The 14518-nt window shown below is 56.5% G+C and overlaps 1 protein-coding gene across 8 annotated transcripts in view; it reads left to right on the top strand.

The window, feature by feature from the left end:
* Positions 1-12425, top strand: part of SPATA13 (spermatogenesis associated 13) — a 244267-nt gene extending 231842 nt beyond the window's left edge. For 6 of the 8 annotated variants that reach the window (XM_084981243.1, XM_021065472.2, XM_084981242.1 and 3 more), the window contains 6 exons: positions 1500-1679; positions 2076-2308; positions 3822-3951; positions 5746-6118; positions 6568-6642; positions 8895-12425. In XM_084981243.1, coding sequence (XP_084837369.1) covers positions 1500-1679; positions 2076-2308; positions 3822-3951; positions 5746-6118; positions 6568-6642; positions 8895-9070 — 1167 coding nt within the window. In that variant the 3' untranslated portion in view covers positions 9071-12425. Of the gene's footprint in view, positions 1-1499; positions 1680-2075; positions 2309-3821; positions 4226-5745; positions 6119-6567; positions 6643-8894 lie in introns of those variants that run through there. The other 2 variants (XR_014818968.1, XR_014818969.1) reach the window with 2 other exon arrangements.
* Positions 12426-14518: the final 2093 nt, after the last annotated feature.

Below are 14518 nucleotides of genomic sequence, written 5' to 3'. Positions count from 1 at the left end.
TGGCCAGAGCGTGCGGAGCCAGCCCCGGCCAGGGAAGGCGGCCCTTTCAGTGAGACCCACCCGACACACACAGCGAGGTCCGAGCCATTCCTGGCCTCATCTAGTGACGTCCCAGCCTGTCCCACAGCCTCTGGGAGCCTGTGGGCACAATCTCTCTCTATGCCGTGGTATTTTCCATGTTTTGGATTCTGGGCAGCGCTGCACTAGACTGTATGGCCCATCAGGTCCTTCCAGCATCTGGGCTGTGACTGCTGTTCCCTGGCCTTCCGTGGGGCTGTGAGAGGTCAGCAGCAAGGCAGGCGGCTGGACTGACCGGTGGATAAGGGCCCACTGGTGCTTGGCTTATTTGTGCAGCCATCTCGTGTGCAACCCTCTAAAGTGGCATTTTTGGGAAATAGGTCACTGCTCATAGTTGCTGAGCAGGACTGCCTGCCCTCGTTGGGGTCCCTTGTGTCCCCGTCACAGAGGAGAAGTGGGGTGCAGAGAAGTAGGCGGGGAGGTTGTGATGGAAACGGAGCCGTCCGCCTGGAGCCTGGAACCTAGAGCCTGTTGAAGTTCATGCCACGTGTCCGTGGTGTGTGTTTGCTGTGTAGCCACTTGAGTCTGTGTAATTACAAGATGCCAATCTGGGGACAGTTAGTAACTCCCTACCCCTGTATCCTCCCCAAGACACGGACAGCCAGGGCATCGCAGATGCAGGCCTGGGGTCACAGGTCTGCAGGCAATGGCTGCAGGAGAAAGTGGAGCATGAGCAGTTCCCGGGGCGGGGGGGGGGGGGGGGGGGGGGCGGTGCTTGGCTCTTGGCCGGGACAGTGAGCCCTCCACGATGGCATCTGTATTTGACAGGCTTCCTTGGCCGTGCAATGGAATTAGGGGTGGAAATAATATCTTAGGGGTTTAGAAGATGTGTGACACCACAGTTTTTGAGCTCTAGTATTTGAAAGCAAGCAACTTATATCATGAGTGTAATCTGGAAACTTCCTATGGTTTCTGGAATTACAAAGCCAACCAACACATAGCTTTTCTCTTTCGTTTTGTCTCTAACATGTTTAGGGCACATTATAGTCATGAAAGTATAATTAGCCCATCAGAGATCCCTAGAGTTCAGATAATTTTCTCTAGTTAAAATCCACTCCAAGAGAGCTCCCATTGTGGTTCAGCGGGTTAAGAACCCGCCTAGCATCCATGAAGACATGGGTTCCATCCCCGGCCTCACTCTGTGGGTTAAGAACCTGGCCTTGCCCCAAGCTGTGGTATAGGTCACAGATGCTGGTGTGGCTGTGGCTGTGGCGTAGGCTGGCAGCTGCAGCTCTGATTCGACCCCTGGCCTGGGAACCTCCAGATGCTGCACCTGCAGCCCTCAAAAGAGAAATACAGTAATATACAATGAAGTCCTACTCCAAGATCGGGGCTCTGGGCCCCCAAAGGTGTCTTCTCCAAATAAATGATTTCCGTGCATTTAGGAATCGGTTCACCAAGTGCGCTTTCTGGTTCCGAAGGGCTACATCCGACAGTGCCGCAAGCACACGGCCATGTTCACGGTTGCGCAGCTCACCACCATCTTCGGAAACATTGAGGACATTTACAAATTCCAGAGAACGTTCCTGAAAGACCTTGAGAAGCAGTACAATAAGGAGGAACCTCATCTGAGCGAGATCGGCTCCTGCTTTCTCCAGCACGTAAGCCTCCCGGGCTCCTTCCTGAGACCGTCTGGCCGCGTCGTTCTGAACTGTCTCCACCTCGCCTGGGGAGTGGGGGGAGGACATGCCGTGTGGACAGCAGGTGACAGGCTGGGAGGGAGCCCCGTGACCAGGGGGCCAGGCCTCCCATCCTCCCGGTCACGTGGAGAGGAGAGCAGAGGGGACGGGAGGCGGCCTGGGAAGAGCCCTTCGCTCTTGTCCTGCATCAGGCGGGCTGAGGGGACAATGCAGGGGGTGACACAGAAGGTGACGCAGAGGGCCCCACTCCCGGGGTAGGGGACAGGGCGTCCTCGGCCGCCTCCCTCCTGCCCCGGAGCCCCCTGGGGACGGGGCCAAAGCCACCGGCGACCTGACCGCGCGGTGCCCCCTCCCCAGCAAGAGGGCTTCGCCATCTACTCCGAGTACTGCAATAACCACCCGGGCGCCTGCGCCGAGCTGTCGGGGCTGATGAAGCAGGGCCGCTACCGACACTTCTTCGAGGCCTGTCGCCTCCTGCAGCAGATGATCGACATTGCCATTGACGGCTTCCTCCTGACGCCCGTGCAGAAGATCTGCAAGTACCCGCTGCAGCTGGCCGAGCTGCTCAAGTACACCACGCAGGAGCACAGGTGCGGGCTGCGGGGGCGCAGGGCACGGGGGAGGGTCCAGGGGGTACAGGGCACGGGGGAGGGTCCAGGGGGTGCAGGGCACGGGGGAGACAGGGGAAGGTCCCAGGGTGTGCAGGGCACAGGGGAGGGTCCAGGGGGTGCAGGGCACGGGGCAGGGTCCCAGGGGGTGCAGGGCATGGGGGCAGGGTCCCAGGGGGTGCAGGGCACGGGGGAGGGTCCCAGGGGGTGCAGGGCATGGGGGAGGGTCCCGGGGGTGCAGGGCATGGGGGAGGGTCCCGGGGGTGCAGGGCACGGGGGAGGGTCCCGGGGGGTGCACAGCACCAGGGACGAGGGGGGTCCCCACAGGGCCATGATGGGTGAGCCGCAGGGAACTTTGTCAGTGTTTAAGGTTGTTTACTGAAATAAAGTCGTTGAAGAGGCCCCCAAACATCCATTTCTAGAGATATTTAAAAAATAAACATAATTCTTAAAGTGGGTCATGAGCCCGTGCAGATTTTTAGTGTGTCATCGGTCCTTATAAGTGACATATATTTTAAACACTCAGTAGCTGCTAACAAGCAACTTTCAAGAGAAACAGAGCAGCGCGAGTGCCGTTTCGGAAACATCTTCTTTACCCACCTATGTCCTCCCAGGAGCAGGGCTCAGCTGTGGGGGGTGAAGAGAGGGCAGAGGCTGTTCCCGAGCTTTTCCAGGCTCTGCGGGGCTGTATTCAGTCCAGCTGAGACCCACAGGCTCTGACTCCCCCGGAAGACACGGGCAAAGTGTGGAAAATAGAGAACTTAGGCTGCTCGTTTGTGCGTGCCTTGTTGCAGCCCATGTGCAGGCCAGAGCTGCAGCTTTGGTTTTCCTGGTGCCCTGAGTACAGGAGCTGCGGGGTCACGGTGCATTTGATGGGAGTGTAGCCTGTGGGAGGCCCCAGAAGTGAAGACGCCAATGCGGGAATGTCGCATGAGCATTTGCATAACTCGCTCTGATCTTTTCATGTCCTTTCCTGACCGAGCACCATATAACAGATGAGGCTGGAGCAATTCCTGACTTGAAAATCACTGGTGACCAAATAAAATAAAATAAAATAATAAAATGGAAAATCACTGGTGATCAAATAAAATAAAATAATAAAATGGAAAATCACTGGTGATGATTAAAAGTACTTTATATGGTCACGTTTGTGCTGAGAAATCAGAGCAATGACAACGGCCTGCGCTTTCTTTATGAATGAAACGACTCCGTCGTCACCGTGGCTGCATCTTAGTTCTTCTGGCCTTTGCCTCCAGTCCCGTGGTTTCTGGGAAATGAGTGGCGGCATTCTCCTTCCAGGGGATGCTGGGTGCCGTTTGGACAGCGCCCTGAGCCCGTGCGGACTGCAGTCTAGAGATCGGGAAAATGGGACAGAGATGCCTTTTCGCCTCGGCTGTCGGCCTCCGAGGGGGGAGGGAGTGCATGACTTTGTGGGTCCTCCTGTGTGCGGTTGCTGGGTTGCATGGTTGAAATTAAACACCCCCACACTCTGCAGCGATTACAACAACATAAAGGCAGCGTACGAGGCCATGAAGAACGTCGCCTGTTTGATCAACGAGCGAAAACGCAAGCTGGAAAGCATAGACAAGATAGCGCGGTGGCAGGTGTCCATCGTGGGCTGGGAGGTACGTGGGAGCCCGCCCCCCCCTTAGAGCCTCCGGCCCCCATGGTCCATTGCGGGCTGGGGGGTACCTGGGAGCCCCGCCCTGCCCCCACCCGTGGTCGTCAAATGTGATGACATTTGTTCCGTCTCTGAGGTACCCTGTGCGCTTGGCTTGGATGCTGTGATGATGTTTGAGGCACACTGATTCTGTAGTCTCTGAAGTCAGTTTATTGATACAGTCTGTCTCTCCCACTTGACTGCAAGCTCCGAGGGAGCAGCTGGAGCGCTCAGGACAGGTTACTGGGCAGGGGGCTGTGAGTCCTGGGTGTCTGAGGAGGGCTGATGCCGCGTCTGTAAGGCGGGAGGGTGGGTGTGGGATCGTGTAAGACAAGGCCGTGCCGCCCTTGACACAGCACGTGACGACGACTCAGCTCGCACCTGCACGTGCACCCCCACCCCCACCCCCACCCGTTTGTTTATAATGACAACGGGGACAGTAGCTAGTGCCTGTACCGTGTGCACCACCTGCCTGGCCCTGGTCTAAGCCATTCGGGAACCCACTGAACCCGCTCAGCAGTCCTAGGAAGCAGACACTGTTATTACCCCATGTAACAGATGGGAAAACACAGCGTAGAAATCCGGGAGCTCAGCCACAGACACAGAGCTGGCAAGTGGCAGAGCTGGGCCCACGGCCTCGCCAGGGGCCAGGGTGTTCGGGTGGTCTTGAGACCAAGGCGAGTCCTCCTCCATCAGATGAAGTGGCCACACCTCACTCTCTCCCAGAGGATTGTGGGAGTTTGGGTAGAGTGAGGTTTTTAACCAAAGCAGGTTACAGCAGTGAGCACGGGAGAGAAACACCCCCGTTTCCGGGCCTGTGTAGACACTGGGAGTCTGGGGAGGGGGGCACTTGGAGCCCTGCGTCTGAGTCTCCTGTTCCATGACCGAGGAATTCAGGGCACAGAATCGCTCTAGGCAGGTAAATAGAACAGCTCTTTGGAGTCAAGATCATTTGCCTCCAAAAAATATAAAAGAAAATATAGCGGGGATTAGAGGAAAGTGAAATGGAATCAAAGGCCAGTGCCGTACTGGAGACCGTGAGTCTACATTGGATGAGACCCAACCTGGAGTCATAAAAGTGTGTTTCTCCTTCTCTCCTTGGACTCTGCCATTCAGGGGATACTTTCTTGGCAGAAGTTTCCCAATTTCTTGCTAGCAGTTTGCCATCTGGCCTTTTGTTTCCAAGATCCTAAGCTAGTTATTCCGGGAGCCGCCATGTGCCTGGCTCAGAAGCCCCCTGAGTTTGCAGGACGGAGCCCCCGGCCACGGGAGCTTTTTGTCTTCCAAGGGCAAGTTCGGGCCAGTGGCCAGATCAGATCCCAGGTGGGTCCCCACCAGGCAGCATTTCCCACTGGATCTTTCTCATGAGGGGGCCCCTCAGGTAACAGCAGCCCACATTTCCCCGCTGAGAGAAGGCAAGAGATGAGAATTTTCCCGTTTAGAGATGGGGGCGGTGCTGACAGCCTCTCCCCGCCTCCATCACTCCCAACCCCTCCCCAACCCCGGCACCAGGAGACGCAGGACGCATGTCCCTGCCCCAAGCGCGGACCCCCCTCCCCCAGCACCGGGCACCAAGTCCGGAGACTGAGGACACATGTCCCTGCCCCAAGCGTGGACACCACCCCCCCGGCCCCGGCACCAGGCACCAAGTCGGGAGACTGAGGACGCATGTCCCTGCCCCAAGCGTGGACACCCCCCCACCCCGGCCCCGGCACCGGGCACCAAGTCGGGAGACTGAGGACGCATGTCCCCCTTGCAGGGGCAGGACATCCTGGAGCGCAGCTCGGAGCTGATCCACTCCGGGGAGTTGACCAGGGTCACCCGGCAGGGCAAGAGCCAGCAGCGGACCTTCTTCCTGTTCGACCACCAGCTGGTGGCCTGCAAGAAGGACCTGCTGCGGAGGGACGTGCTCTACTACCGGGGCCGCACGGACATGGACGCCGTGGAGCTGGTGGACCTGGAGGACGGCCGCGACAGCGCCTGGAACCTCGGCGTCAGGAACGCCTTCAAGCTGGTCAGCAGGGCGGGCGGCGAGGTGCACCTGTTCTGCGCCAAGAAGCCCGAGGACAAGGCGCGGTGGCTGCAGGCCTGCCGGGACGAGCGCCGGCGGGTGCAGGAGGACCACGCGATGGGTGAGCCCGCCCCCCAAGGAAAGGGACCCTCGTATTGCTCAGGGGCAGGTGTGACGTGGAAACTGTTGTCGCACCCATTTTATAGAGGAGCAAACTGAGGCCGAGGTCACCTGCCCACTTTCACCACCTGGCCTTTAAAGCCAGCGCCCTGTGACCCCAAGCGTGAGCCACCCCCTGGGGATTCCTTAGGAGGGATAGTTGGGGTGACCCTGTGTGCCCCCCATCTGGGTTCACAGAGCTGCTCTGTCCGTCGGGTCGTCAGCACCCATGCCCAGGTCAGGGGCACGGTGCCCAGGCCATCCTGATGATAATCCGCCTTTTCCTGCGCCCTCCAGCCTCCTACACATCGCTAAGGATGAAGGCTGCTCGCTTTGGGTTACGTCTCAGGAGCAGCGTGGGCATTGCCAGTTGTATCCTGAAATGTCTTTTCACGTTTGTTTCTGAATCAGGAATGGAAATTTCAGAAAACCAGAAGAAACTCGCCATGTTAAATGCTCAAAAGGCAGGACACGGAAAGTCAAAAGGTAAGTTTTGGAGAAGCCTTCGTCTCCTTCATGTGTGTATCCTTAGTATTGGAATTAAAATCAGGAGAAGTGCCCAAAGTTTTTTTTTTTTTTTTTTTTTGTCTTTTTGCCATTTCTTAGGCCGCTACTGCAGCATATGGAGGTTCCTAGGCTAGGGATCTAATTGGAGCTGTAGCCACCGGCCTACACCAGAGCCACAGCAACACAGGATCGGAGCTGTGTCTGTGACCCACACCACAACTCACGGCAATGTCAGATCCTCAGCCCACTGAGCACGGCCAGGGATCGAACCCGAAACCTCATGGTTCCTAGTCGGATTCGTTAACCACTGAGCCACAACAGGAACTCCATGCCCAAAGTTGTTAAGTGAAGGAGAGGAATGTGGGTAAAATGCAGCATAAGAGGGAGTTCTCATCGTGGTGCAGCGGAAACGAATCTGACTAGCATCCATGAGAACGCAGGTTCGATCCCTGGCCTCGATCCATGGGTTAAGGATCCGGAGTTGCCTTGAGCTGTGGTGTAGGTCACAGATGGGGCTCGCATCTGGCGTTGCTGTGGTTGTGGAGTAGGCTGGTGAGTGCAGCTCCAATTCGACCCCTCGCCTGGGAACCTCCATATGCCGCGGGTGGGGCCCTAAAAAAAAGGACAAAAAACCCTCAATACGAGAAGGCGAACAGTGGACAGTGCTTTTGGCTTTGAATGTGCCTCCGTATGTACTTTTACTCGGAAGATGAGTCTCTCAAAGTGTGTGACTCAGTGCGGAGGAGCTTCCAGACCTCGCTGCCCCGCCCTCTGAGCCCCACCCTGCGGAGAGAGGGAGGGAGGGGGAAGGAGGGATTATCCGCCGGCCAAGCAGTGCCCAGGTCCGAGGCCTGTAAGGAGGAAATCTCCAACGGCAAACTGCTTGTCAGCTGAAAGCGCATTGTAGCTTAGGGAAGAAGAAAAAAGATGGCACAGCTGGCACATCAAGCAGTGAGTTAGAGCAGAAGACGCTCTTCTGGCTTATTTGGAGCCTGGACTCTCCCCCCACGGGAGCGCCCAGGGCCGGCCGCTCTTGGCAAAGACCGAGGCCCGGGACCCAGACCCCGGCGTCCGGGTGCGCAGACGAGACTTCCCACGCATGCATAGTACAAATGCCCTACCCCAAAAGAAGTGAAAGAATCAGGAATTTTATTCAGGAATATGTGTTATATTCTTATTAACTTCAGTCATAGGAGATGTATCCCATTTGGTATTGTCCTAAGTGAAAATGCAAAAGAACTCGTTCGGCCCGTGGCTGCTGAGCCGAGAAGACTTTATCACCGAAACAGCATTCAGCATCCTTCCTCCACGCAGATGCAGGATTTGCCCCCACTGAGTTACAGCTTTGAGGCCAGAAATCCCATTTTATTTATTCACTTCTTCCCTCTGCCTTTGATGGCAGGCAACTGGGAAGCATCCGGCTTTAAGGATTTCTTAGTCGCCATCCACCTCCTTCCGGAGTCTCCAGAAGGAGCCCCGCTGGTTCTGGGGTCGGCTGTTGTGCAGGTTTCATGAGCTCTGGCGCGTCATCCTCACTGTCCCCCAGAAAATGAGGGGACCCCTGTGCCAGGTCAGGGCAGGCGTGGATTCTGGACCGAGGCCTGTCTTCTTCCAGAACCCTCACCCTCTCCTCACTCCGTGCCAAGCTCCTCAGGTAGCTTGTGGTCCAGTCACTGAGCCTTTCTGACCAGCTCTGCACGGGTTTACAGTCCTGGCTGCAGAGCAACAGCTTGGTTAATCCGATTAGGTCTCGGGGCCAGTGTTCTGAGCACGTTGCTTACCGTCACTCATTTGATTCTCCTAACACCCGGAAGGCACCGCCAGCCCATCTTAAACACTGGGAAATGGAGGCGCTTTCTCTGTGCCAAATAAAGAGGCGAGGCTGCACGAGCTCCAGGCTTTTGGTGAAAGCGTTTGACTGCCTGTCGTCCCAAAGAGCCGTGCAGTTCCAGCTCTGCCGCAGTGACCTGCACGCGGCGTTCCTGGGTTTCCGTTTCCTTCCCGGTGGCTGTCGTGGCACCATCCCCGCAAGGTTTCTAAAGTGAGGGTGTGGAGAGATGGCCAGAGTCTGGGCCCGGTTCCACACACGCGATCAGAGTGTGTTTGTCAGGATGGCCGTGAGGGGACCTTTTGGGGATGTGACTTGAGAATCAGGTGGGGGCTGGCTCTGGGCGCTTCCCCTTGGGCTAATGTGCGACACTCATGCAGTGTCCCCTTCCCTCCCGAGTCAGGCTACAGCGGATGCCCCGCGGCGCCCCCACACCAGAACCTCCGGCCGGTCCACCAGCGCCACGTCACGGTGCCCACCAGCATCCCGCAGCAGCAGGTGTTCGCCCTGGCGGAGCCCAAGCGGAAGCCGTCCATCTTCTGGCACACCTTCCACAAGCTCACCCCGTTCAGGAAGTGACCCCCAGCCAGGCCGAGGGGCGTCCGCGTGCCCCTTCTGGGCTCAATCCGAGGCGTTGGACTGGTGCTGAAAACCTCTCCTGGGGACTCAGCGAAGGGGACCAGCTTCGCCTCCCGTCTCAGAGACCTAGCCGCCTCCTGGCGGTGGGAGGGGCGTGATGCCAGGCTCCTCTGGGCCCCATGTGACCCACTGAGGTGGCCGAGGCTGGGAGCCAGCGCTGGCTCTGAAGTGATGCTGGACCCCGGAGCATCACGGATGAGGAGGAGCTGCCGTCCAGGCCCCGGTGGGCTGTGGGCTCCTAACTCCCCTCGCTCCCTGCCTAGGGCGGTCAGAGTCACGTTGCTTTTGCTTTTGAAGGGGGTGGGCGGGTCGGGGCTGTCCCTCTCTTCATGGTCTGGGGGGGGTCTGTGTAGCCCTGCAGGGGCCCCGGGTCCCCTGGCGTCTTCCAGATCCACAGTTGCCACATAGTGGTGCCAGCCTGCCCTACCTCCATCCCACCGCAGGGCCAGGTGGGCAGGGCGGCTCCCCCGCCCGGTCCAGGCCCTGCAGGGCTCAGTGACACAGGCATTCCAAGGACACCTCAGGGGAGGGCAGTCCACTGCTGGCCGGTGCTCCCTGCCCGGGTCGGACTCCCCGAGCAGGAGCCTGAGAAAGGACTCGCACGTCTGTCCGCAGCAGAAAAACCCATTTCCTCTAGTTTGATGGTGAAGCGAACGAGCAGATGCACCAGCTGAAGGGCGGTCTTTCCTTCCTTTGCCTCTGTCCTCCCCAGTCGAGTGACAGGGACAGGTGCCTTCTTCCCCTGAAGAGCACGAGACCCAAGGGTCCCGCTTCCTCCTTGCTCAGAGCTGATGTGGCTGCATAGACCCCACGGAAGTGCCGCTCGTGCCAGGCCCACGTCAGCAGGAGAGACCGAACAGACCCCGACTAAGAGAGCAGCCTTTGCTAACCAAGGCCAGGCGGGCCAAGACCTGTCGGCACTGACCCCTTACCCGTGTCTAGATGGTAGATTTTGGTGAAAGTAACTGGTACGTGTGCAGTGAGGACACGGACTGTGCCAGGGAGAGGCCCTTCCGCTTGCGGGAGTCCCACTCCCACCCTGTGGTCTCCACTGGAGGATAAACACTCCCGGACTGTCCCCGACAGGGGATGCCTGAGCCTCCGGGTGTGGGCCCCACACAGCGGCCCCGGCCTGGCTGGAGGGTGGGGCGGCCCTGGGGACAGCCTTGGGGCCCTTGGTGCTCCAGGGCCGGGACAGAGGCTGCCTCGTGAACAGATTTCTCGGTTTTATATACACGTTGCATTTATATAACTGACCTTTTTTTACTAACAAGATAGAATGACATATTTTGAAGACTGTGCTTCATATGCTTTTCATAAGCCCCCTTCAGCCAAAACTGGGTTACATAGCGTTGTTTGTATATCCTGCAGTTTTGAACAGTTGCGTGGCTTGTGGGGTTTTTTTGAACCTAAGAGAATTACTCTGAAGAAGTAGAGAATCCTTTGCTCACGTGACATTCCAGGCAGGATTCTGCTCCAGTACAGAAGCACCCAGAGGGCCCCCCCCGCCCAATGCCCAGCACAGGGACCAAGGACTTGCGGCGCTGCCAGCAGCTCTGCTCTGTCCGCCTGCCGAGCCCTGCCTCCAGGCGCGCATGTCCCACCCCCCACCCACCCCCGCCACTGCACAGGTCCCTCGTCAGATGTCCGTCCTGGACGGCTCGAGCTTGGGCGTCCAGGTGATTTGAAAACCACTACAGTGTGTTTGAGAGGATGGAACATTCTGTGACTTGAAATCTGTGTGTCTAGCTTGGCTTTATCCCAAACGCCTGAGTTCTCTGCGGAGCGGACGACTCCGTCTTCTGTTTCACGTCCGCCCAACTCCCTTCCTGATGTAATTCCTACGTTGCACTGGGAGAAAAGGAGAAAAAGCCCAGGGCTCCTGTAGAGTGTGTATGAGTTTCACTGGGAATCTTGCAGGAAATTGTAGGAAATCTGCACAATGTGGGTGGAGCCCCCCCAAAAAAGCTGGCATAACATCTGGATGACTTTCTCTCTACTGCCATTCATGTTTGAGAATTGCCAGCGCGGTTGAGAGACCTCTGGGATGGCTTTCGCGGTGTCTGTCCTGCCCACACGTGTAACCGCCTTGCGGTAGTTGTCACAACAATCCTGTCCAAAAACGATATCTGTAACGTCATGGAAGAATAGCCCTCTCTGTTTCTGGAAAAAAAGGGGGGAAAGCGGCAGCGATTTGCGGGCGCTTTTCTGGGGACGCCTTCCGTGTGGCTTTGCTCGCAGGGGATCTGCTCTTTGTCCCCTGGTAGACCTGGTTTCAGAGGTGGGAACCCGATACTCCCATCTCGGCGCTCCTTCTGAATCCTTTGGTGCCTTGCATTCCTAATCCCAAGGCGGGACCCCATGCCTGTTCAGAAAACCCCCTCAAGGGTGCGTTGCTGTTGTGTAGCCACAGAGCAAAGGTGCGTTTCATTCCAGCTCTGTTTCTCAGTGGAGATCTGAGTGGCGTGGTCCAGCGTGTTAGCGGTTGGGCATCCCTGCTCGCCCAGGTTATTCCTCGCGTAGACGCGCTTCCTCACCCAGCAGCCCGACCCCCGATCCCCCACCCCCCCGAGTTAGGGAGGGAGCTGCAGTGGAACGTTTTGCCACCGTTTGGTGCCAATATGTGTGGGTAAGCGTCCCTTCGATGTGGCACAAATCAGTGAGGTCACACTGCCCCCAAACAGTTGACCCCATCATAAGCTTCACCTCCAAATGGTCTCCCTGTTAAAATTTCCCCTGGCTGCTGCTGCTCTCAGGACAGATGCCGTGAAGCGTAAGGTCCCAAGATTCTGAAGATGACAAGCAGCAACTGTCTGATCTTAGGGGGAAAAAACCCAGAAATGTAAATATTTGTTGCGAATTTAGTTACAACAAACTTACCATCACTCTCCTTAGTTGTTTTAAGTATCTGACTCTCGTATTGAGAAACTACCTAACTGGCTCTGTACTTTAACTACTGTTGGTCTTTTTTTTTCTTTTTTTGTAAATATTAGCATCTGTTGTGTTTGATGTACCTACTTTGCAAAGCTTTTGGTGACCTGTTGCTTCCATTCGAACTCATCAAGACGCTGTCACCTGTATATGTCAACTGACAGCTTCCAGACCAATGCAGAAGCCGTCGACAGCTGACGTGCGCTGCCCAAGATCGCTGTGACTTGATACGTATTTTCTTTGAATGAAGTTTTTGTAAAATATATATATATATATTTACAATGTTATTTTGATGATTTCCTGTAAATGCTGTGAATCTATATTTGTTGTTTTGTATCTTATATATTAAAGTTAATTTGCCAAACTGGCTGTAGTCACGCATTTGAGAGAGAGAGAGAGTGTGTGTGTGTATGTGTGTGTGTAGCGTGAATTTTAAAGGAGAGGGCGCTAGGAGCGTTTCTGAGATTTATAGGCCCTAAGAGATTTTTGTTCAGTAAAAAACATCCTTTAATGAGCCAGCATCAAACTGCTGGATGGGTGCAGCAGAAGGTTCTGAGGGGAACAGAGGGGCCACTTGAAAACAGGCACCAACCATTGGGATGAGTGACAAGCCCAGCACTGGCTCCTGGTGGTGGAAGGCACGTGGACACGGGCCTCCTGGCTTCAAGCCCTTCTGGGAAGACTTCCGTTAGGGGCTGAGGGAGCCTTGCCTGGTGCCTGACACCCCTCTGACAGTGGCGGCCATGGCCCAGGAGGGACCCCCACCCGGGAGAGGGTGGGCGAGGGGGTGGGAGCTGTCTCTGGGGTTCTGCGGAGACGGCCCAGCACAGGAGCCACCGACCCGCTGGGCATGGAGCCTCCATGGGAGCCTGTGGTCCACAGGGGCAGGCGCATAGAGCATTGCTAGGATGCCGCGGGAATTGTGTGACCTTGGGAGCGTAGATGCATTCTGGAAGGACTTCAGGGATGGGGCCTTTCCTGGGGAGAAAAGGCAGAAGGCAGAGCCCAAGGGCCTCCGCCCACACCCACACACAGGGAAGCTGAGACACCAAAGAGCTGGAAGGTCTGTCTCAGAACTGCGGGCCGGACCAGGTGCTGGGCTCCACGGGGCAGAGTCCAGGCAGGGAGAGCTGGTCCAGGAGCAGCGAAAGGGCCAACTTAAAACCAGAGGCAGGCTACAGCTCCGATTGGACCCCTAGCCTGGGAACCTCCATATGCCTTGGGAAGCGGCCCTAGAAAAAGGCAAAAAAAAAAAAAAAAAAAAAAAAAAAAACCGAGAGGCAGGGAGGGAGTTCCCATTGTGACTCTCTGGGTTAAGAACTAGCGTCTGTGAGGATGCAGGTTCCATCCCCGGCCTGGCTCAGTGGGTTAAGGGTCTGTCATTGCCGTGAGCCATGGTGTAAGTTGCAGACTAGGCTCGGATCCTGCGTTGCTGTGGCTGTGGTGTAGGCCGGCAGCTGTAGCTCAGATTTGCCCCCTAACCTGGGAACCTCCCTATGCTACGGGTTCAGTCCTAAAAAGACCAAAACAAAACCCCACAGAGGCAAAACCAAAACAAAACGCCCCCAGAGATACTGGGGGTGGGGGAGGGGAGGCAGAGCCCAGAGGAGACAGTGGGGGAGAGGAGGCCGCTGTCCAGATGCTCAGCAAGGACGCAAATCCCCGTCATCACCAGGTGTTGGGGAGACAGTGGCTGCAGGGTTCTCCCCTGGGGCTCTGGGCGCTGCTGAGAGAGCGGCTGGAGGGTGGGTCTGTGGCTGTCCACCCCCGGTGGAAGCTCAGGGCCGGGATGCAGATGGGGGAGGCGCCCGGTTGTGGCTGGTTACGCTGGGAGCGCTGTGCAGAGAGCAGGCAGCTGGGCAGAGGATGCACCTGGGACCCCAGCCCGAGGAGCGGAAGGGTGGGAGGCGGATGCAGAAGGAAGGAATTGTTCCTGGGGCCCCTTGAAGGACGCAGCAGGTGTGCAGGCGGGGCTGGGGTCAAGAGACGAGGTGGTGGGTCTGCGTGACCTGGGGAAACCCTGCCACCACCTGAGACCCTGGCGCCATTCTGCCTGCTGCTTGGAGAGGGAAACTGAGGCACAGTGTGGGGGGTGCGACCTCTGTTGAGGGGGGACCTGCCTGCACCCCACTCTCCCCTCCACTCCCACTCAGCCTCTCGAGAAGCAGCATTGGGTGCGTTTGTCCTCGTGATGTTAATTTTTTTTTTTTTTTTGGTTTCTGCATTTTTATTTTTTCTAAATTTTTATTATAGTTGAATTACAACGTTCTGTCAATTTCTGCCGTAAAGTCACCCCGTCACACATATACATTCTTTTTACCATATTTTCTTCTATCATGTTCTGTCACAAGTGGTTGAATATAGTTCCCTGGGCTATATAGCGAGACCTCATGGCTTGCGTATTCTAATTGTAATACTCTGTCATTTTTAAAAATGTCTTTATTATGATTGATTTAC

This window comes from Sus scrofa, chromosome 11 (assembly GCF_054392235.1).
Source record: "Sus scrofa isolate SSC_HxYL_T2T_F1_AM1 chromosome 11, Sscrofa_HxYL_maternal_Yorkshire_Landrace_v2.0, whole genome shotgun sequence".
NCBI classification, from domain to species: domain Eukaryota; kingdom Metazoa; phylum Chordata; class Mammalia; order Artiodactyla; family Suidae; genus Sus; species Sus scrofa.
The sequence above is the reverse complement of the archived record's forward strand: the minus strand, read 5'-3'. Positions and strand labels throughout refer to the sequence as shown.